General features: G+C 40.2%; 1 protein-coding gene across 9 annotated transcripts in view; it reads right to left on the reverse strand.

Moving 5' to 3' along the window:
* The window catches only part of TNIK (TRAF2 and NCK interacting kinase), a 349,621-nt gene that overhangs the window by 40,265 nt on the left and 288,003 nt on the right, over positions 1–21,353 (reverse strand). For 5 of the 9 annotated variants that reach the window (XM_005886579.2, XM_005886583.2, XM_005886577.2 and 2 more), the window contains 5 exons: positions 18,640–18,746; positions 9,975–10,138; positions 7,835–7,932; positions 6,791–6,814; positions 644–828 (listed from right to left, as the gene is read on the reverse strand). In XM_005886579.2, coding sequence (XP_005886641.1) covers positions 644–828; positions 6,791–6,814; positions 7,835–7,932; positions 9,975–10,138; positions 18,640–18,746 — 578 coding nt within the window. The remainder of the gene's footprint in view (positions 1–643; positions 829–6,790; positions 6,815–7,834; positions 7,933–9,974; positions 10,139–18,639; positions 18,747–21,353) is intronic. The other 4 variants (XM_005886580.2, XM_005886584.2, XM_005886578.2 and 1 more) reach the window with 1 other exon arrangement.

Genomic DNA, 21,353 nt, shown 5'->3' on the forward strand with positions numbered 1-21,353 from the left:
TAAATATAGATACAAATATCCAAAAAGAAGAATGCAAAGAGGCTGACAGAATGTATGTGGTGAAGTCACAGGTCACAGAAAAAAAGGATCACATAAATGAGAGAATGAAGGCAATGAAACAGAGAATCTTGATGGACAGATTTAAGTCAGACACTCAGAAGTTTCCTGCAGGACTATCTGATTCCTGATTCTTTTTTGGGATGCTGCCCCACACTGCCACATGCATTCCTCCTTATTTAGTGGTGATGGAATAGGTCTCAGGTTGTTCATTTTAACCCTGAAATGTCACTGCCCATAATTTAACTCTTCCAGTTCCAGGGGGACAGGTACGTGTCAACAGTCTGCCTGGCAATATCATTTGCCCTGGAAATGACAAGAACCAAGAAAGCATCACCAAAGAGACAGCCCAGCAATGGTACCTGGATAAAGAATATGCCGTCCCAGAAACACCATGTATTCTAAGTGACTGTGTCCATGAAGAGAGACAGTCTTAGAACTATGCTCTAATGAAAAGACGAATCCCCAAAGCTGATTGATCCTGCCAGAAACTCATAAAAACTCTTACATTTAATTCATATTTCTCATCCTTTCATTTTGGAGACCTAGCCCTCCCCGGCCCACATGTAAAAAGCTGTCCTCTTACATCAGCCTGGGTATGTCGCTGACAGCCACCGTCCCGTCATGGGTCTCGCTCTCCCCATCTTCCTCCTCTTCATCACTACTTTCCGACTCCTCACTGGAGGAGGAGTAATCAGTCACTTTCTTCAGCGGGCGGTTGGTTTCTTCAATCCGGAGTTCTCGCAATTCTTTGGCTAACGCCGTCAGATCCTACAAGAGAAAAGTTTGTTCAGCATATATGAATTTTAGATACGACCAAAGTGACATTTCTTAATAAGTCAGTGATCCAGCATAAGCAACAAGAAAAAAAGGTCTCTATAGAATTGTTACAAACATAGTTACTGCATGGAACTAGGAAAACGATGTTTGTAGCATGTAGAAACTAGAAAAGATGAAGTAAATTTAAACTTTGTTCAAAACCAATTGCTAGACTGAGATTTTTCAAATCTGAATACAATGGTGTATATATGTGTATATGTGTTGTGTGTGTACACATATATACAAACACTGGGTCCTCGTTTTATTTTGGGAAGGTGAAGCTGGTCACCCTCAGGTTGGTGGGAAAATGCATGGGATTAGAAATTGTTCCCCAGTGTGGTGGGACTCCTGCCCAAGCCACGGTCATGGCCTTCCCCCTCTTATGGTGGCTACTGTACCAAAATCTAGCATCAGTCACAGAACAGAGCAATTCCCAAGATTCCAGCTACAACAATGACTCATCTGGTGTGTCATCATTCCCCGGAGAGCAGAGGCACACATCAAGTAATGGCCCAACCAACCCAAAGCCCAGTGCCACTGACATTTATAGCCACGGAGCTGAATTAATCAAGAAGAACGACAACAAAAAAAGGAGTTCTCTTCCAGAATTATAGGTGTTTCATTATTTTTGGTTTAAGTTGCAGTCACCTGGCAGAAACCCTGGCAAGGACTACTGAAATGAATGTGCAAACACCAAAAGGAAGAGATCATTTTTTTCAGTTTTCCATGAGTATGATGAAACCTCTAGCCTGATGGATGTGATGACGTGGTATTTAATCACCAGGCATATTGCAGGCAGTGTGCTGAATATCTGACCACCTTTCTATTTTACATGCTTTCCGAGCAATGCAGAGGGAAGCAGTTCTGCAAAAGCATGGCCGCTCTAATTTGCATGGGTTAAACTGCCCATGGCATACAGCATGCAAATGAGGAAAAAGCAATTTGACATCAGTCTTACCATTTCTCCCTATATTAGTGACCCATGTGGGAATCAGAACATTCAGTGAGAGACAGGGCATTAGGGAGAGAGAAACTCATTGAAAGATACTAAATCCCAGTTTTCTTTTGGCCATATTCTCTCTTTATTTCAATCCAGAAATGTATTTGTCTGATTCACCTGATGTAGGATTATGGCAATGTAAATGATCTAAATGACATTTTGATAATCTATTCTAATTGGTTAGAAAAAATGTGATTAATGTATATAATTAAATTATAATTTAAAATATATATTTTTTAAAGAAGACAACAGAGTGTCATGTTTCCTTATTGTCGCCTGTATGTCAAGCATTGGTTAAGACCAGGAAAGGAAACGCTAGGCATTTTATTTGGTCTAGAATTTAGGAAGTTCAAGGTGCTAAGTGGAGTTGTTTCTTTCTAATTTCATAGAAACCAAAGGGAAAGCAATAATGACTTTTAAATTTGTCCTAAATTTGCTTGAATTGAAGTCCTTGGAAAAGAGAAGCCTTTGAAAATTCAAATTGTGCTCTCTGAGTTTTTACACATGTGCACAGATTAGGGGCATACACACATGGCCTCGATCTTAGTATCTTTGCCCCATTAATGAAAATGAAAACAGAATTGGTACATATTAAAAGGTGTTTGAAGGTAATGTATACCACTAAAGAAGAGGAAAATTATCACACAGAATTTTATGCAAATTTATTTCTGGTTTCTTTGGCAATAGGCCAAAATAGAAAAAACTAATACTTGAATTTCACCTTTTTACTTCTTATTTCCTCTTTTTTTCTCTCTTATTTCCTCTTGACAACTGTTTATCTTTATCAAAATAAGAACAAAATGAAGGGTATGCTATACTTAAGTGCAGTGGGGAAATATAATTTAGATATTTGTTAAGGCTATGAATGAAAAAGGCTATTATTATCCTCCAAACCACTAAAATAATAGCAAATTGGATAAATTTATTTTGTATTTTGTCTTCAGCATGTTAGGATCATGTTAAGTTTCATCAAACAATATAACTGGCATTGAAAATGTTACTGGTCATTAAAAATACATTTTATTATGATTTAAAGAGAGAATATGGTTTAAAATAGTTTATTTCTAATGTTAATAATTCTGAGTAAAATATAATAATATTAACTATGATTTACTTAAATAAATAATAAACTTTTCCCATGGGTTGATTTTCCCATCTCTGACACTTCAAAACAAGACAAAGGAGATTAAAAAAATATTAGAAGTATTAAGCTGGTCCGAAGTCCATTGATTTAAAGAAACGCTCACTTGTTAAAATGACCTAAACTTCTACAAACACTGTATTTAGGAACACTTTAAAGTTCTGACCTACTTTATAATTTTGCTTTTAATTAGGTATTTTTTGCTTCTGCATTATTAAAAAGCTATCTTTACTGAAACATTAAAAATAATTGCAAATTCCTTTTAAGTTTAATTGGTAACTGCCTGAAGGGTGAGGCATATATGAAAAGCTGTAGGTAACAACAATGAGTAACTCAAAAGTAATAACTCCAGTAAAAAAAAAAAATTAATCTTCTATTGCCAGTAGTCTGTGTGTTTAGCTGAAGTTTTGTTTCTTATCCATTCTGGAAGGACTTACAATAGCAAAGTTGTAAGAAACAGACATGATCTAACACTGACACCACTGGGTTCAGAACCATTTTCATACATTTTATTTTCTGACAATACCAATTTTCTCCATATAATGAGTTTTTGTGGTAATTTATTGCTTTGCTGTCTCAAGCCTGGAGCTAAAAAGTATTAAAAAAAAGGGGGGGGGGAGTACTATTTAGCCTGGAAATATCTGAGAATGTGTAACTATAAAAGAAATATGGCAAAATTGTAAGATTTTTTTGACTACAGAGTAAATGTGAAGATAGTTAAGAGGCTCTTTTTAAAATATATTTCATTGATTTTTTATAGAGAGGAAGGGAGAGGGATAGAGAGTCAGAAACATCGATGAGAGAGAAGCATTGATCAGCTGCCTCCTGCACACCCCGCACTGGGGATGTGCCTGCAACCAAGGTACATGCCCTTGACCGGAATCGAACCTGGGACCCTTCAGTCTGCAGGCCGATGCTCTATCCACTGAGCCAAACCAGTCAGGGCCTCTTTTTTTTTTTTTTAAATATATTTTATTGATTTTTACAGAGAGGAAGGGAGAGGGATAGAGAGTTAGAAATATCAATGGGAGAGAAACAGCGATCAGCTGCCTCCTGCACACCTCCCTCTGGGGATGTGCCCACAACCAAGGAACATGGCCCTTGACCTAATCGAACCTGGGGCCTTTCAGTCCGCAGGCCGACGCTCTATCCATTGAGCCAAACCAGTTAGGGCTAGTTAAGAGGCTCTTACCTAACAGTTTCCTTACTTTTTAGAATCAACTTGATATAATTTATTCCAAAAAGCTTATTTAATCTGATAATTAAACTTTACCTAAAATGAAACTCTTTTAAGAAATAATATAGTTTATTCAAATTTTAGTTCAATTTCTTGAATGATTAAAATAATAGTTAAAGTTTTAAAGCTGGTCTTTTTAAAAAATATTAAATAATTTTTTATTGCTCAAGTTTTGTCCAAACTGGATGTGCTCTGGAATTTTTCAGATTCCTACATTCTAATGAAAAACTAGTGATAAAGCCGGTATTTGCTTGCACCATAATCCTCATGCCATATATTTCATTAGGCTAAAGTAAAGCGAATATTTATTTTCAAAGGTTGTGTGAAACAATCAGACTATGCTGCACAATCTCATATTGCATTAGAGTGTAATGCCAAATTAATGGAAACTCCCCCAGATGATTTTTTTGGGGGGAAAAATCACACCATTAAATTAGCAACAAATTTTCAAAAGAGCTTTAAGACTTTTCATTTCAAATCTGGGTTATCTAAATGTCAATTCAGTCACTAGAGAGAAGCCATATCAAAATCTAGGCATAGAGATGGGGGGAAGGTTTAATTCAAGGTTTCTTAACTGTGGCACCACTGACATTTGGGGTTGGAGGATTCCCTACTGTGGGTTGTTCTCCTGGGCACTGGGGGATGTTTAGTGGCATCTCTGCTCTGCCCACAGATGCCAATAGCTCTTCTCTCATTTCCACGTTGTGACAGCCAAAACTGCCTCCAGACTTTGCCAAATGTCACTTAAGTAGAGGGAAGGAAGGGAGTCACCCCTGATTGGGAACCACTGAGTCAGGCAGAACCAAGTAATCCTGTGTTTTTAGTGGTTCAGATCAGTGATTCTCAGGGGGTAGGTTATCAGAATTACCTGGAGGGATTTTTTTAAAAAAAAAACTACACATGGCCTTAGAGATTTTAGTAAACAGCTCCCAACGCCCACCCAATTGCTTATAATTACTTATACCACTGCTGTCCCCTCTCCTCTCTGTCCAGTGTGCTAGAACATACCAAAATGAAGCCATTTTTAAAAGCCTACAATATCCTGGGTTAACCAGATAAAAATCCATGAGAAACCTTATGACAGCCACCCCCATGCCCATTTCTGGACTCATGAGATTTCCCTTGGCTTGTGCACACACACAAGCATTCTATTGGAGGCCAGAACATCAGAACATGGTTCTCTTCCTTCAATTCTTTGAGAGAAAACTAGTGATAATCCCTGTCCTTCTCACTGTTATGAGGGAAAGGAGCAAGGTGTGGCACAGAGCAATTAAAAACCTTTCCCTTTTTCCATTCTATAAGTGCCATCTACACACTGTAGACATGTAGAGCCTCATTCTTTTATAAGCAATTATCCTTTAACCATGAAAATTACTTTCTAAATCACTCTGAGTGATGAGGCAGTCATAATGCTGAAAAAGTGAGGCTTTTTAGTAAAGATCAGATGCATAGAAACATGCTTCTCCCACCTGCCAAAATAGCCCATACCTTTGGCCCAAACTTTAAAATGAGGATATCCTCTTGGCTTTACATAGTGTTTCATACTTCATAAAATGCTCTCGCACACAATCATATGCGCAAGGCAGTGCAGGTATTTTTATCCCCATTTTAAAGATGAGAAAACTGTGGCCCAGAGAGGTTATAAGACTGGCTGGTCCTAGCCAGTTACCTATTGGGAGAGCTAGAATTTGAATACAGCTTGTTGTCTCTAGAGCCGGTGCTTTTTTCATATTATTTCACAAAAATGGTGCTCAGCAGAGCCACAGCCTTAAAGCCACAATGGTAGTCTTCAGATTCCATGCAGTTAGGATTCTTTGCAAGGCTTGTCTCTTAAAAAACAAAAAACATACCAAAAAAAAAACAACACAAAAAAAACCAAACCCTCCAGTAGGCTGTATTCATGCAGGTCTGACAAACAGCAGTAAGGCGGTCATCCTTCTTAGCAAGCTAAGATCGACAAAGCCATATATTTTCCTAATGGAAAAATGTCTCCATGAATAAGGAAATAAAGTCACTTAACTCGCCAGTATTCATTAACTAAAGATGCTGTTGCTGTTGATGCTGTAGTTAACGTTCCACAAAATTAATCTAACAATACCCAGTAATTCCTTGTTCACAAATCACACGCTATAAATGCTCAGTGCCCTAGAATGATGTCTTTTTTCTTTGTTAGTAAAACCACCATCCCCTAGCAAGGCTGGTGAGCAAAGACTAAAAGCTCAGGTTTGCTATTGGAAGATACCAGAATAAGAAACTCTGCCAATAGCAAAGCACTGATGCTTATCTTTAGCCAGACTGCAACATCGGAAAAGTGGCATTGTGGCTTAGAAGGAAGGTGTCTGGAGCTTCATAGTGGTGTGTGAGGGAGGGCCTTAGCCTGGCTTCTGTTGAAGGGGCCTTCTCCCAACAGATCACTCCAAATGAGTGAGCTTTCAATCTGTGACCCAGTGGGCCACTTTTTCGGATGTCAGCATCAGAAAATTAGTTTCATATTGATATTTTTGTGAAAGCACGACCAAGGAAATATAATACTAACCTCATCTATAGCTTTCTTATAGCTCTGAGATAAGAGGAACCCAATCCAGAAGAATCCACAGGAAAGGAAAAAGCCAGAAGAAAGGCAGCAGGTTAGACACAAACGGAAATTGTTAGTACACAACCGATAAATGCAAAAGGGCAAAGAGAACCTCAACCCAGAAGAGTGCAGATTCTCCTTATTATTACTCTCACTAAGCTCCCTTACTTTAAAACATAATCAACAGAGTAAACAAAAAAGGCTTCACATTTATTTCATAGAAAAGACTAGAGGCCCGGTGCACGAATTTGTGCACAGGTGGGGTCCCTCGGCCCGGCTGGCAATCGGGGTGGTGGAAGGTTGGCCAGGGGGAGGGGCCATGGGAGGTTGGCTGTGGGAGCACACTGACCACCAGGGGGCAACTCCTGCATTGAGCATCATAGCGACCAGTCGTTCAGTTGCTTAGGCTTTTATATATATAGATGCTCCGAAAATTTAGGTGGAGAGTAACTCATCCCAAATTAATTTCTAACTTTCAAATTCCAGCCTCCGTGCTCTTATTTCTTTCTTTAAGGCCACTTGGGATCTGCTGTGTCACAGCAATGCAGCTAGAATTCATGTTATCAGGCCCCCTGGCAGACCATGCTTATCAGGTTTTGGTCCCGAAAATATAGTCCTAGAGGCATAAAACACAGCAGAAAAATTGTAATATTAACTCATATGGAAAATAATATGGAGAAAGGCAAGGTGGATAAGAGAAACCCATAGAAAGTGCCCAAATCTTCTTAACTGCTAGTTTCAACACCTTTTGGCCAAATTTGAGTAGAGATTATGGAACTAATGATATAAATTATTTGCTAATGATCACCAAATCCATAAAGGCAGATAAGCAATCCAATATCTGTTCATTTCTTTCCTCATCAGGTATGTCTTCCTTCTGGATACTTCTGCATATTAATCTCAAGAATTTTTGTTTTATAGTCACGAGTGTATCCCCAATGACTTTATCCTGTGGGTTTTCTGGTGAATTAAAAGCTTAGAACTCTTTGAGGGAAAAGCACTCACAGCTGGTCGACTAGATCGGGTAATGTCCCTGGATTCTTCTGGCTTCACCTTGGAAGGCTCATGGGGGAGCACAGGTGATCCTTCCGACTTGCTGTTGGCTAGAGGAAAACACAGAGGGCCAAGAAAGGTAATGACCGTCAGAAAGTGCTGGCTCAAGTTCAGGAGTTCTGTGTGAGTCATCCTTTAGGATTACTCAGCTGACCCATTTGCTAAGGCACATCCTCAAGCAAATCCATGAAAAAAAGAGTAAATGTTTAGGCAAACTAAATCAAGCAAACACACTAGTGGAAGTTCACTAGTAATAATAAGAGAAACTAGCATGCCACTACCATTTACTGAGCATTAATTATGTGTCAAGCCTAGTGCTAAGTGCTTTCTATGACAATCCTTGCTCCAACCCAATCATGTGGCACATTTTCCTGTTTTACAATTGAACAGACTTAGAGATATAACACACTGGCCTAAGATCACATTGAAATTATGGACAGAGCTGAGATTCTGTCTGATTTCTCAAAGTCCTAGTCTTAAGATTCAATGTTTGCTTTCTTCTTTTACCACTTACCCACGAGGACAAGTTATTTTGATGGAATTTTGTGGAGAAAAATATTAGAAACCCATTTTATTTGGTGGAATAGTTTTTAAGTGGGTGTGTGGAGAGAGTTGTCTGGGTCCTTGAGGGAAGAAAGAATGAGGTGGGGGCAGGAAGGAGTGTGTTGATGATAAAGGAGAGGGATCCTAGAATAGAGATGCCAGGCATGGGTGGGGGAGGGCTCCCTGACAGCTACAGAGTGAAGAGCATCCCTTCCGTTTATGAGCTTATAGGTGGAGAAGAAGTAATCTAGGTTTTTTTCTAGGTCAGGGCCAGAGATACAAGAGTGCTTTTGATCCAGAAGAACTAGGAGCCAAAGGAAAGGAGGTAAGAATTAAACCTGAACCAGATCAGAGAATTTTCTTTAGCATTTACTCTTACTACGGATATTAAGTTATCAATAGAAAAAGGTAAGGGAATTCTCAATTAAGTACATTTATATTTGGATCAAGGCAACACAAGTATACATAGCTGTGGCTGTGCCACTGACATTAGAAGAATGCATACAAGGGCAACCATAGGCCAGTCTATAACCCAGTTCAGAGATAGGATTATCACATTTCAAAATGGACATGTAGTGACTTTATTTATTTAAAACCTTGAAAAGATTTAGAAGGTAAATAATGATTGTGTCTAGTGAAAGGGCTAAGAAAATCGTGCTAATATTTATCAGATTGCACTTTAAAAAGTCTTGGTCTTTCTTACTTGGAAGCAAAATTACCTTCTGAAGAAGGTTATTCAGAAAGAGTAAATTTAGATTAGCTAGAAACAATGTGCTGTTGTGTGTAATTAGCTGGACATACTAATGTCTTTCACAAGCTTCCACATTAATGAAAACTGAACAATGATGAATGACTTGAATTAAATGGTCAGAGGCTAATTTTTACCTCTCCAACAGGAATAACCAGAAAAGTTAAATATATATTTTAAGTTAAAATTTTATTTCTTCTCAAATATATATATACTAGAGGCCCGATGCACGAAATTCGTGCAAGGGGGTCAGTCCTCACAGCCCTGGCTTTGTCCAGAAGGTCACCTGGAAGGACATCCAGAAGGACGTCCAGAAGGTAGTTTGGCTGTCCAGTCTAATTAGCATATTATGCTTTTACTATTATATATTCTACATTAGTCTTTATTGAATTTCACTTTGAAAAATAACTAGTATTATGAACTATGTTCAGAATACAAAAAGGGAAGAGGATACTTGGGGGTACAGGAAACTCAAAGTAGGAAATCAAATGGAAATGAAAATTCAGTGACTGGTAAATGATTATATTTTCAAATAATACCAATATTCTGTGATCTCCCTGCAAAACATTGGTACCTGTGATTAGAAAGGGTTTAGTCCACACCAGACATCACATAATTGGGGATGGTGGCCCGCTCCTCTAAGGATATTGAGGCTGAGAGCAGTTAAGCGGCTCTTCAGAACCACACAGTGGTGGCCACGCCAGGAGCATGTGTCACAGAAGTCAGGAAGTAGCCCGACTCCCCGCCCATGGCTCTCCTCTCCAGGCCATGTTGTCAGGGAGAGGCAAGGGAAAGCTTTACCTCGAACCCTGGTCCGTTCACTGGACCCTGCTTGCGATCCGGGCTGCGAGCCGCCCTGGGAGCTGGGCTGGGAGCTGGGGGTGCTGGAGCTGGACGAACTGCCACTGCTGGTCCTCTGCAGGGGGCTCTCCAAGATGGGCTCGGTTCTCCGCAGGTCAGGGTTGCTGCAAGGACGGCAGAGCGCAGTGACTACCCTCTCAAGACCTTGCCCTTGGTAGACACAGGCATAGACCAGTCCCATCTCAGTGCAGAGGGATAAAGAGTGCTTAGGTGACCTCGAACTAAAGGGGTCCATGATAGCCACACCATCCTCTGTGGAACTTCTGGCCAGATCACTATCTGGATGGGATGAACTCTTTTATTTATTTTTTATTTTTTGAGTATGTAAAAATGTAACTTATGTAACTTTTTCTTTTGCGGGTTGGGGCGGGGGGGGGGGGGGGATGATGAACTCTTGACCCAACTTTTGGGTCATCACACTCCGAGTTTTAGCTGTGAAATGATGAATCTTCAAAGGAGGCTTTCTTTTAAACCACTTATCCTGCGCTCATTGTAAAAAACTTGAAGAATATTAAAAAATAAAAATAAGGAAGCAGCACATGCAATCTCTGAACCAAGAGATATTCAGTTATATTTTACTATTTGGTATATCATCTTCCAGTCTTTTTTCTTTTTTATATATAGAAGCATACTGTATATTCAGTTTTGCAGCTTGCTTCTCTCCCCCACCCCCCTTAACACGTATGAGTAGCTTCTTATGCTCCTACAAACAGTAATGGCTGCATAATAGTCCAGTAAACGGAGGCATTAGTTTCACCATTCCTCTATTGTTAGACATTATCATGCTTCCATTACATTGCTGTGACACATAACACTAAAATGGCTATCTACATGCACAAAAATATCCAATCACACCTCCCTTCCCTGGAATTGCAATTCTTAGGTGAAAGGGCATGAACCGGTGTATGTGTATGTGCACATTCATATGTGAATGTACAAAAACATATTAATGGAGATTCAGTGACTGGTAAGTGACTGCATTTCATTGTGAAGCTACTCACAATGCAGTGTTAATGGAAAGGTATTAGAAGTTTCCACTGCAGTGTATGGGATGGTCCATTGCACCGAATTCTTACCACACATTTTTATGAGCAGTTTGGTAATTTGTAAAACATTTTGTACCTTGTTGTTTTAATGCAGCTTAAGATACTACTACTGAGATACATTAATTTTTACTCACATTTGTTTGCCATTTATAATTCCTCTTCAGCAAATCACTTAATCAAGTTCTTTGCTTGTATAGCTAGTGGTGTATTTATATTTTTTAACTTCTTGGAGGAAGTCTTTATATACATTGGCTGTTATCAAAGGGAGGTGTGTTTTCAAAATAATTAAATGCTAATTCAAGAACAAATTAGTTTGTTGGCAGGCTACTAGCTCTACCTTTTATAAAATCTTCCTGTATTACTTGTCTTCTTGTCTTTCCTGCTTCCCAAATTGTAGTATTTATGCACTCACTCCGTTGGTCTATACCAGGCACTGGGCCAGGTGTTTGCGATACGTAGTGAACAAGACACAGGCATGTCTTGTGCCAGCTTAGCCCGACACACAGACACACTTGCCTATAGTGAGCACAGGGGGACAGGGGAGCACAGAGCAGGGCCTCCTAGATAGTGAACACGACACAGGCATGTCTTGTGCCAGCTTAGCCTGACACACAGGGGGACAGGGGAGCACAGAGCAGGGCCTCCTAGGCCACTTCCGGTGATCATGAAAACTATACCAGGAAAAGAGACATCTCAGCAGTAGTGGTGGGAGGCAACTGCTGAGATTTTTATGACTTTGTTATAAAAATAGCAGTATTTTCAAGGTTTCTACAAAGCTCTTCCTTTGTCATTTTTACCTCACAGACTTTTCATTTTTTCTTAACATAATGCTGGGCATAGATAATACAGTGACTTGTGACTCAAAGCTCCAATGTTTGCCATCCCACTGCTAAGAGGAGTCACATCGGCCCCCTTCATGTTTCCAATGTCTTCAGTCCCCCAACAACTCTTTACACCTTTGCTAATGGAGTCACCGTAGTGCTGATTGTAGTGCAGTGAGATATCATATGAAAATGTAATTTATGCTCTCATTTTGCTCTGCCCATTTCAAGAAGATCAATTGCATACCAGGAACTCTGTACCATGTTGCTTGTCAGATGTTTCACCCATAAATATGAAAAGGATATGTGCCCTCCCTTTGACACACTTGAGGATTAGTCTACCAAAAACCGGGCCACGGAATGACATCTATGTGGCAGCAACTAAACCAGATATCTTTTTGAAAACACAGGAACCTTACTCTGTGGTAATGTATCTGCCAAAAACATTTTGATTGAGTTACAAAAATTCTTAAAAGTTGGGTTATTGGAAAACATTGCTGGTGGCCTTAGAAAACATTATATGTAAAAATAAATATATCCTCATAATTTATTAATTTTGATCATATAAATGTAAAATATATGGCAAAGTTATTTTAGGTCATTATAACAAAGGGGTTGCTAAATTGACATAACAGTAATATCGACTACCAAAGTGATTGTTGGTAAACTTCAGGAAAACTTTAAAATTTCTTGATATTTTTATGACACTCCTTTGTATAGTAACTATTTTTGTGAAAATTGTTTGCATCTAATTAACTAAAATAGATTTGGATCCACACTGGAAATAGCCTCGACTTAGAGAATACCTGCAATGATAAATGTATAATATTTCTGAAATATTCTTATTTCAAATTTTTCATAAAGAATACAATCTCATCTTTTTAAATTCCCAAATAATGAATTCTTCCCATTGTCCTCTATTACTAAACAGCAGTGAGCAGGAATTATTTATGTATTATTAATAAATTCCCAAAATATTTTTTTTCTAAAAATTGTGTTGCTAATTAACTGTATTGCAGATGGAAGGTGGTGGGCATACGAAGGCGTCTTGGTAGTTGCTCTCATTTTGTGGAATGGTAATGTAGTGTCCTTTGTATTAAAAGAAAATCTACTGAGAGAAGTGTGGCTATGAGCTCTGACTTTTCCCCTGGTGGCTGCGGTGTGGTAGTAGGATGCAGCGATTAGCCCTCATGTAGCACTCCTTTGATCATGTAACCAAAACCTTTCTATTAAGCACCTACTTTGTGAGACTCATTAGCTCAGTATGAGGGATGGAGGAGAGCACAGAGCACATGGCAGTCCAGTTACAACCCAATCCTAGGGATGAGTGTGTGCCCTGGAAATAATAAAACAAGGCACAACTCTGCACGCTATGTGTAAAAGTCTGTAAATAATATTGGAGTTTGGAGAACAATGAATGCAGTCTAGAGCAGGCAAAGTGGTGTCAGGAAAGAAGAGACAGGCTTTGGGCCGTGGAGGGGCGGGCAGGAAGGCTGGGGGAACAGCCTGAACAAAGACACAGGGGCGGGGGTTTTCCTAGGGCTTATTGGTGTGGAGAGGACACTACTTTGGTGGAGCCCCAACGTCTGTGTTAAGAAACCCTGGGACAGTGCAGCAATGGCCTACAGAGCCTGGCGGAGAACATGGGTCGCCCAGGGTAGGCTTATGAATATGAATGACTGGCCAGGAGAGAGGCAGGCTGACCAGGTAGGATGCTGCTGTCACATGTGATAATAAGGCATGAGCCCGGGCTGTCCTAGGATAAAAGAGGGGCATGGATATTAGCAGAACCAGCTGGGATGAGCGAGCATCTCAGATGGGACTCAGCCTTTTTCTTTGTGAAGCTAATTGGTTCCCATGGGCATTAAATCCGTGACCTGGGCCTCATTAGCACAAGTCCTCCCCACGGCAGCGCGCCTGCATGGGTGATCTTAACAGAGTTGCTATTTTTGCCACTGAAGACTGAAAAAAGTATTTCGTTTCTATGTAACCACACAGAAATAGGAAAAACGTTAAAATGCCTTTTCTGACTTAGTTTTGTGTGAAGTATGAGTATTTTGAGGGAAAAAAAAGTCATACTGTTCACATTTTTCTCTTCCTTATTATGCAGCAATAAATGGTCTGGCCTTGGGGCTAAGGGGTCTGAGATAAATGCTCTTAGAGGAGATCAATTTCAGAAGAATTCCATGAGATAATAGATTTCTCCTGTTCACATATTAACTGAACCTACTCAGATTCTAATGTGTAAAAACTTGAAAACATTCATATAGCTTTCTTTAAATGCTAACTTTTAGTTCAGATATTTGCCATCCCACAGACAATGCTGCTTTGTCTATGAAACACACAGTAAAATGAAAAATGTGGCAATTGTTCCATTTACTTAAATCATATAAAAAGTCAAAACATAAAATTAGGATTACAAAGTGATTTCTTGGCCCAAACACGTGGGCCAAGTCTATAATTAACTGGCTGGCTGCCAAAATTCACTTCACTTTGTTCTTTGATGACACCGCCAACGGGGATAAAGGAGTCATAAGAAGACAGGTTTGGGATGGGACAGAGAATTATTTTTTGAAATTAAGCATTTAGTTATTGCGTTTTGACTGGGAGTTTCAGGCTTAATTTAAATCTTTTCATATTCAGAATGTACTGGTCTGATCAAAGTTTAATTTGCTTTAAGAGAACACATGAATCAAAGCTAAATATTCAAGTCCCTGGAATTTTTAAAAAATATTTTTTTAAATGAGCAAATCAAATCTTGATTTAAACTTAACTCATCACCTTGACAACATAAGGCATTTGGGAGTCCACAGGGCATCTGAGAACTTCCCTTCGAACTAGCGGCCTGAGCAAGGCCCAGCTGCACACACTGAAGAAGGACAGGCAGGGAACAGGGGAGGGGTCATGGTGTTTTCACCCAGACTTTGGCCCTCCAGGAAGGAAATAGTTAAAAGCACATGATGATACTAGTTCCAGCTTGAGTAGGGACATTTTGGGGGTATACGTGGGTCCCATGGGACAAAGCTTTTAAATGGTAGTGAATATCACCAGATGAGGATCAATAACCATAAGATGAAGATGAGCTGTTAACAGACTCACTAAATCATACAGCGAGAAAGGAAGAGGCAAAACAGTGCCCTGTCGATCCACAGGTCATGAGACCCCTTCTCTTGGGAAAACGAGGCAGCAATGACAGCTGCGTTCACTACTGGAAGATTCGCATGGCGTGGTGCTTGAGTGAGGACTTGGGTGCAACACTGCCAGCTTTCAAATGTTGGCTCTATCGCTTACTAATTTTGTCAGCTTGGGTAATTTAGTTGTGTTCATCTCAGTTTCTGCATCTATAAAATGGAGTTGATTATAGTCACCACTTCAAAGAGCTGTCATATGGTTTAAATTAGTTAACATCTCTAATGCACATGGACACTGAACAGAACTGCAGTGATAGGTGTTCCAGAGTGTTTAATGAATAAGGAAATAAATATTAAATTGCCCCAAACCAAGCAGAAGGCAAGGATCCACAGGCCCAATAACATTTTCTTGACTGACACCAGCACATGTGTACCTCCTGCAAAAGGTATCTATTTAAAAACCTGTGTCCAATAGGGCTCTTTGATTTGGAGTGGCATGTGCAGACAGTGGGAGAGTGACAATAACAGGCAAGTTTTTCTGGGATAAGGAAGGCTATTGAAACAGTAAAGTTCTGATTTTCCCCTCATGTTACAGGTACATGCTTGCATATGCCAATTTAACTCAAGAGCCTTCTATTCGGGATGCTAAGTAGTTTATTGATTAAAACATATGACTATATAATGTCTTGCACCTAGTAACTGGAGTTCCTTAGTACTGGATTTAGGAAGGGAAAACTGCACTTCTTAAGCATTAGGCTCTGCAATTTTTTTTCTTCAATGTTTAGCACAAGAGTGGCTTATTTCTCAATCACTTTATAATATACACAGGTAGGACGGCTCTCCTGTTGGTTCTTCTCCAACTGGTGACTTGGGGACTCAGAAATAGAATTTTGCTCCTAATAATACCTGTAGCATGGAAGAGCAGCAGGCATATTATATCCTCGGACCCATGGGCCCATGAGTCAGGCAGCCTTGGTTGAGTCACTGGGTCCCAAGGCTTCACACAGCCTTGCATACAGCAGATCCTCAATAAACATTGGCTAAATTTAGCCAATGAAATAAAAATATTGATAGCAAAACATCCTGAACCTGTCCCTTATTACATGCGTAATCTTTCTGGGGAACCATTCTACATGTGCTAATTTTCTAGTCTACCTTAAGAGCTATTTCAAGAAAAAGGCTAGGAGGACAAAAAGGAATATTGACCAAGTACAAGAAGTGTAGCTTTAGCAGCATGGTAAAAGATGAATTATTTAAAAGCTACCTTTCTAATGGCTTTGTGGGTGGGCAGCTGTCTGACAACTGGTACAAAAAGAACTCTGAGGACCTCATTCAGGCCATCAGAAAGAAGGAGAGTCTCTGTATTACAGTCATGCCCTCAGTGAATCACATCTCCCAGTGTCCATGCACGTGTACTCCTTTATGCATTAGCTCAAGGCTTGACCACGTGACCTGTGGAGGCCAATGGGTCATCAGCAAGATGATGCAAGAAAAGTCGTGAAAAGCACTTGTGCACCGGACACAGTAAAGAAGCCCAGAAGGAAGGACCACATGGAGGTGCAGCTGCCAACCCATCAGCTCAGTGCTGCTGCATGAGTGAGCTCAAGTGAGACCAACAGAACTTCTTAGCAAACCCACAGAATCGTGAGAAATAATCAATTGTTATTATTTCAGGCCACCAAGTTCTAGGGTGCTTTGTTACGCAACAAAGATGAACTAAAGCTATCTCTATCACAATAAGGAAAACACATCCTCAAGTTTTTAAAAATGCAATGTAATCCCGAGTTGCAAAGTCTGATTCAGACCTTAAATACCTTAAATGTTGGTCACTTGGAGACACGTGATAGCTAGAGGAGGGTGCGTTTGTAGGAATGTTCCAGGTGGCAAAGGTGGGGGTTTTCCATCCTCCCTGTCCTCCATAAACCCTCTGACTTTCAATGTAGGTAAGTGATTTTTACCTCTTAGCTCACTCCTTTCCTACCTCCTCTGTAAGCAGAAAAATGTCAGCTGTCTCACAAAGCCTGCATTCTTTGCACAAAGTACAATATTTAAGTGGTTCCGAGGGAAAAGTGCATGTTTTGCAAGCCACTGACCATCAAATGTCAACCGTCTTAGGCCCTGACATTATTAAAATAACACTTCGGGGGAGCAAAGAGCTGCTTTTAATTTGACTATATGACAATAGTTCCCTTTCTTTTTGACTGATAGAAGGAAAAATACTTAAAGTTGAAATGATGCTTGATTTATAGCAACTAAAATTCTAAGCAACTGATCAGTGAACAGAGCCTCAGGGCAGAGTTCAAAGGAGAAGTAGCAGTGGTAAGTGGGGCTTCGAGCTGCTTGAAGGGGGTGACTGAGGAAGTTCAGGGGGCTCTCTGGTCACAGGGTAGCCCAGTGTTCCTCAGTACTGCTTACAGCAACACTCGCTCAGCGTGGATCTGACAAATCACTGGACAAAAATGGCTCATTCAGAGCTTCCTGCTATTGGTAGCCACTCAGAGTGGATTAGCTTCTTTGCCCTAAAGGGATTCATGTTCTTAGTACAGTTCCATCTTATTTTGGACTGACCCCTTCCTAAGGCTCCTCATGTGAAGAGGAAGATTAAAGCTTTATGATCAAAAGCATTCCATATTTTCAAGATCTATGCAAATAACCATAACCTTCATGCCTAGTCTCCCCCACTAGCAAGGGAGAGAGTCCTTCTCTTATTATGAACACAATAAAGAAGAACAAAACAGGCTGTCCAAGCTCATCCTTTTTATAGTCTCAGCAGAGGCCTTTTGCTATTTCAGTTGGTTCTAAAAAGGGGAGTTTTCATCATGAAAACTCTGAGGGAAGCTTGAGGAGCTGTAGCAGCCAACAGCATCTGTTCCCACAGAAAATCTGCCCCGATACTGTAACGATGCTGTTTACTTTCCAGCTTCTCTCAAGATCTCTGCACCAACCGGTAGGTGGATGCAACTTCCTGTCTGCAGGATTGTACATGGTTGATGGAAAATTCTCGGAGAGTACAGAGCCCCAGTGGAAGCCTGACTGCATTTCAGTGGCCCTCCATAATCCAACAGGGGAGTTCCTCCGATGGGCTGGTCCCTGTGTCATTTGCCAAGCGAGGGGAGCTCTGCAGCTGGTCCCCAATGCATTTCTTTGGCAATTACTTTCCAATGTCTCAGTGGTCCTCAGGGCACATTTCTGGACCTGATGCTAAGAATCCCCTCAAATCAGGCCATTTTCTTCTGTTGATTCCATAAAATGGTCTCTCAAGGGATGGTTTGCGATACTACAACCAGGCTTATCCTTGCAATTTTACTCCACAATTTTTAAAACTGTCAGGGAAGCTACATCTGATTGGCTTCTGGGTTGCCTCATTCATTCATTTATTCATTCATTGATTCATTCACTCATTCATTCATGAGCCCCCACTGCACACCGATGTCTGGGAAAAGCTGCTGAAGGAATAGAAGGCCTATGCTCTGTCCCACCAAAGAGTACAGTCCAGACGGCCAGTCAATATGCCTCTGACATGAAAAAGAACAAAGACATTTTTTAGGAGAGCAATAATGACGACGACGGTGGGGGCTGAAAGACCTGAACTGTCTTTCCCCTTTACCTTGCTCTGATGGGCTGAGATCCTAGTCTGGGTCCAAGAGCACTACCATTTCCAGGAGAGTTCTTTCTGGCTAACGCTGGGGATATAGAAGTTGTTCTTTGAGGCACCTGAAAGAAAAGCAGAATTCAGAAATATTTTCCATAAAATAGCTTCCATAAGTGATTGCCTGAGAAAAAGATTTGCCAGGAGTTACAGCAATGATCGGAAACAGGGAAGAAACATCTTTCATTTCTGAAAGAACGATTGAACTCCCTAAATAAAATCAAACAAAACGCATTGAGGCATATTCAGCAACCATTAAGGAATGTGGTCCTGAATTTTAAAAACAAATTTAAAAACAGGTCATGCTCATTATTTTCATTCATTGAGTTCCCTTTTTTGTGTGCAAGCCTGGTGGATGCCAGAAATTTCTTTAGGGTACCATGAACTCACCTGATCACTGGAAATTACATCAGTTAAGAACCATCCAGATAAATTGAGTTTCATTTTAGGCTCACAGCACAACTGATAAACAGTAAGGGAATTATGAAATCTGGTGAGAAACTAGGGTATCAGGCGAGAACTTGGGACAAAAGCCACATGTCAGTGAGCTCAGAGAAACTATTGCAGTAGATCTTGCATGTTTCCACTTCCTCATCAACTCGCAATTACTAATGAATAATAACACCCCAAACACAGCTTTGAAAGGTCAATCTGCAAATATAATAGAAAACAGGATTAACACTGAAAATACTGGACGGGTCTTTAAAAAGACTGAGTACCAATCGCACTGCGAGGTACATTAGGAAAATGTATGTATCATTAGTTAACCTGGCAAGGGCCTAAGGTAGAATTCAAGAATGCCTTCTTTTATGAAACATTTTTTAAATATGGTAACTGTATTTAAGGAGTCCAACATGAGGGGAGAGTAGAGAGAAAACTTACATTATGAAAGTGGCCAGGAAATGAAAATGTTGATGTCCCGTGACAGCTAATTGGGTTCAACATTCATCAGGTACTTCAGTTTTTCTTCATTTTTTTTGGAGGAGGGGAGGGGCTCTTTTAGTGTTTTGTACTAGATATTTTGAAAATGTGCCCTATGTTAAGATTATCAATAAATTAAATGATATTCACATTAATAGAAATTTTGTTGGTTATTAGAATATATTTTAAGATAAAGACCTAGAAAGACGAGTCAGTGACATGAAGCAAAATGACCAAATCAGTGCTCTCACCTGCTCAAATTAAATATCACTTGTACTGTCTTCCTTTCTTGTTTTGTAAGCTTAAATAGTTGTAGAGAAGAAAGAGTCTAATGAACAATTAAAACCTGAAATGTTTGTATTGATCTAAATTTTTCTCCCAGAGTTTACAAACGTGTGCCTGCATGCTTTTAGAGGGGACCGATAACCTCTATTCTCAGTTTCCCCAGATCTTGTAAAACAATGGATATCCTCTTACAATATCCGTTTGAGGAAAAATGTTTGGAAATCATGTGGTATTATCTATTTTTGTTATTGTTTTATATTTTTTTCTGGAATCAACAATGGCACTGGTCACTGGACATTGCGCAATATCGCATTTGTCATAGCTCTTATGCTGAGTTCAGAAGAAAGGGGAATCCTGGGGATCTGCGTCACTGAACCTGGTCTCTGGAGTCGGGCATGCTTCGTTAGGGCTTCGTCGGCCTCACCCCCGCGGGACCCCCTGCTTCAGGCCTCACTAAAGACAACTGGAGCTAGAATCAGAGAGATTTCCAGCATTTCTCGAAACAAAGCAAAATGTCATGTTGGCCTTTCACATTGAAATGAAAGGGAAATTATGATATAAGGAACCACAGATTCATCCTTCAGGATTATCTTCACTGATAATATGGACACAAAACAATTTTTCTACAGAAAGTTACATATTTAAAGCAGATCCAAGTAACAGCAGCCTCCTGATCACCACACCCTCTGTCTGAGGAACAGCAGCTGTACGTGAAGCCTCCCCCCACAAGCCAGAAGAGTCACCACAGCTGTGAACAGCACCCACCAGAGGAGCTGCTGCCAACTGAGGAGCAGCTGCTACCGCAACTACCCAAGGAGCAACCACAACCCAAGGAGCCAATGCCACCCAGGCAGCAGCCACTGAACGACTCAACATCTAGATATGTCAGTGAGATCAAACATGGGTAGGCAAAGAAACCCCCAAAGGAAAGAAAAGGAGGACTCGCCAGAAAAGCAGCTAAGTGAGACAGAGGCATGCAACATGACAGAAAAAGAATTCAGAATAAGGGTCCTAGCGTGCATAAACCGGATGGAGGAAAAAATCAACTACTTATGCAAGAAGCAAGAAGAAACAGATGAAAAAATCAATAACTTATGCAAGACCCAAGAAGAAATGAAGAGCGATATAGCTGCAATAAAAAACACCATTGAAAGCATCAACAGTAGACTAGGAGAAGCGGAGGACCGAATTAGTGAATTAGAAGACAAGGAAGCAAAAATGTTTGGAAATCATGTGGTATTATCTATTTTTGTTATTGTTTTATATTTTTTTCTGGAATCAACAATGGCACTGGTCACTGGACATTGCGCAATATCGCATTTGCCATAGCTCTTATGCTGAGTTCAGAAGAAAGGGGAATTCTGACCCAGAGAGAATCTGATGCAAAAATTTCTCCACTATTTTTAAATACTTCCAGCTTCTCTGCAGTGAGATGCATGGTCACATGGGCAATTTTGGGGAATCCT

This window comes from Myotis brandtii, unplaced genomic scaffold, assembly GCF_000412655.1.
Source record: "Myotis brandtii unplaced genomic scaffold, ASM41265v1 scaffold99, whole genome shotgun sequence".
Classification (NCBI taxonomy): domain Eukaryota; kingdom Metazoa; phylum Chordata; class Mammalia; order Chiroptera; family Vespertilionidae; genus Myotis; species Myotis brandtii.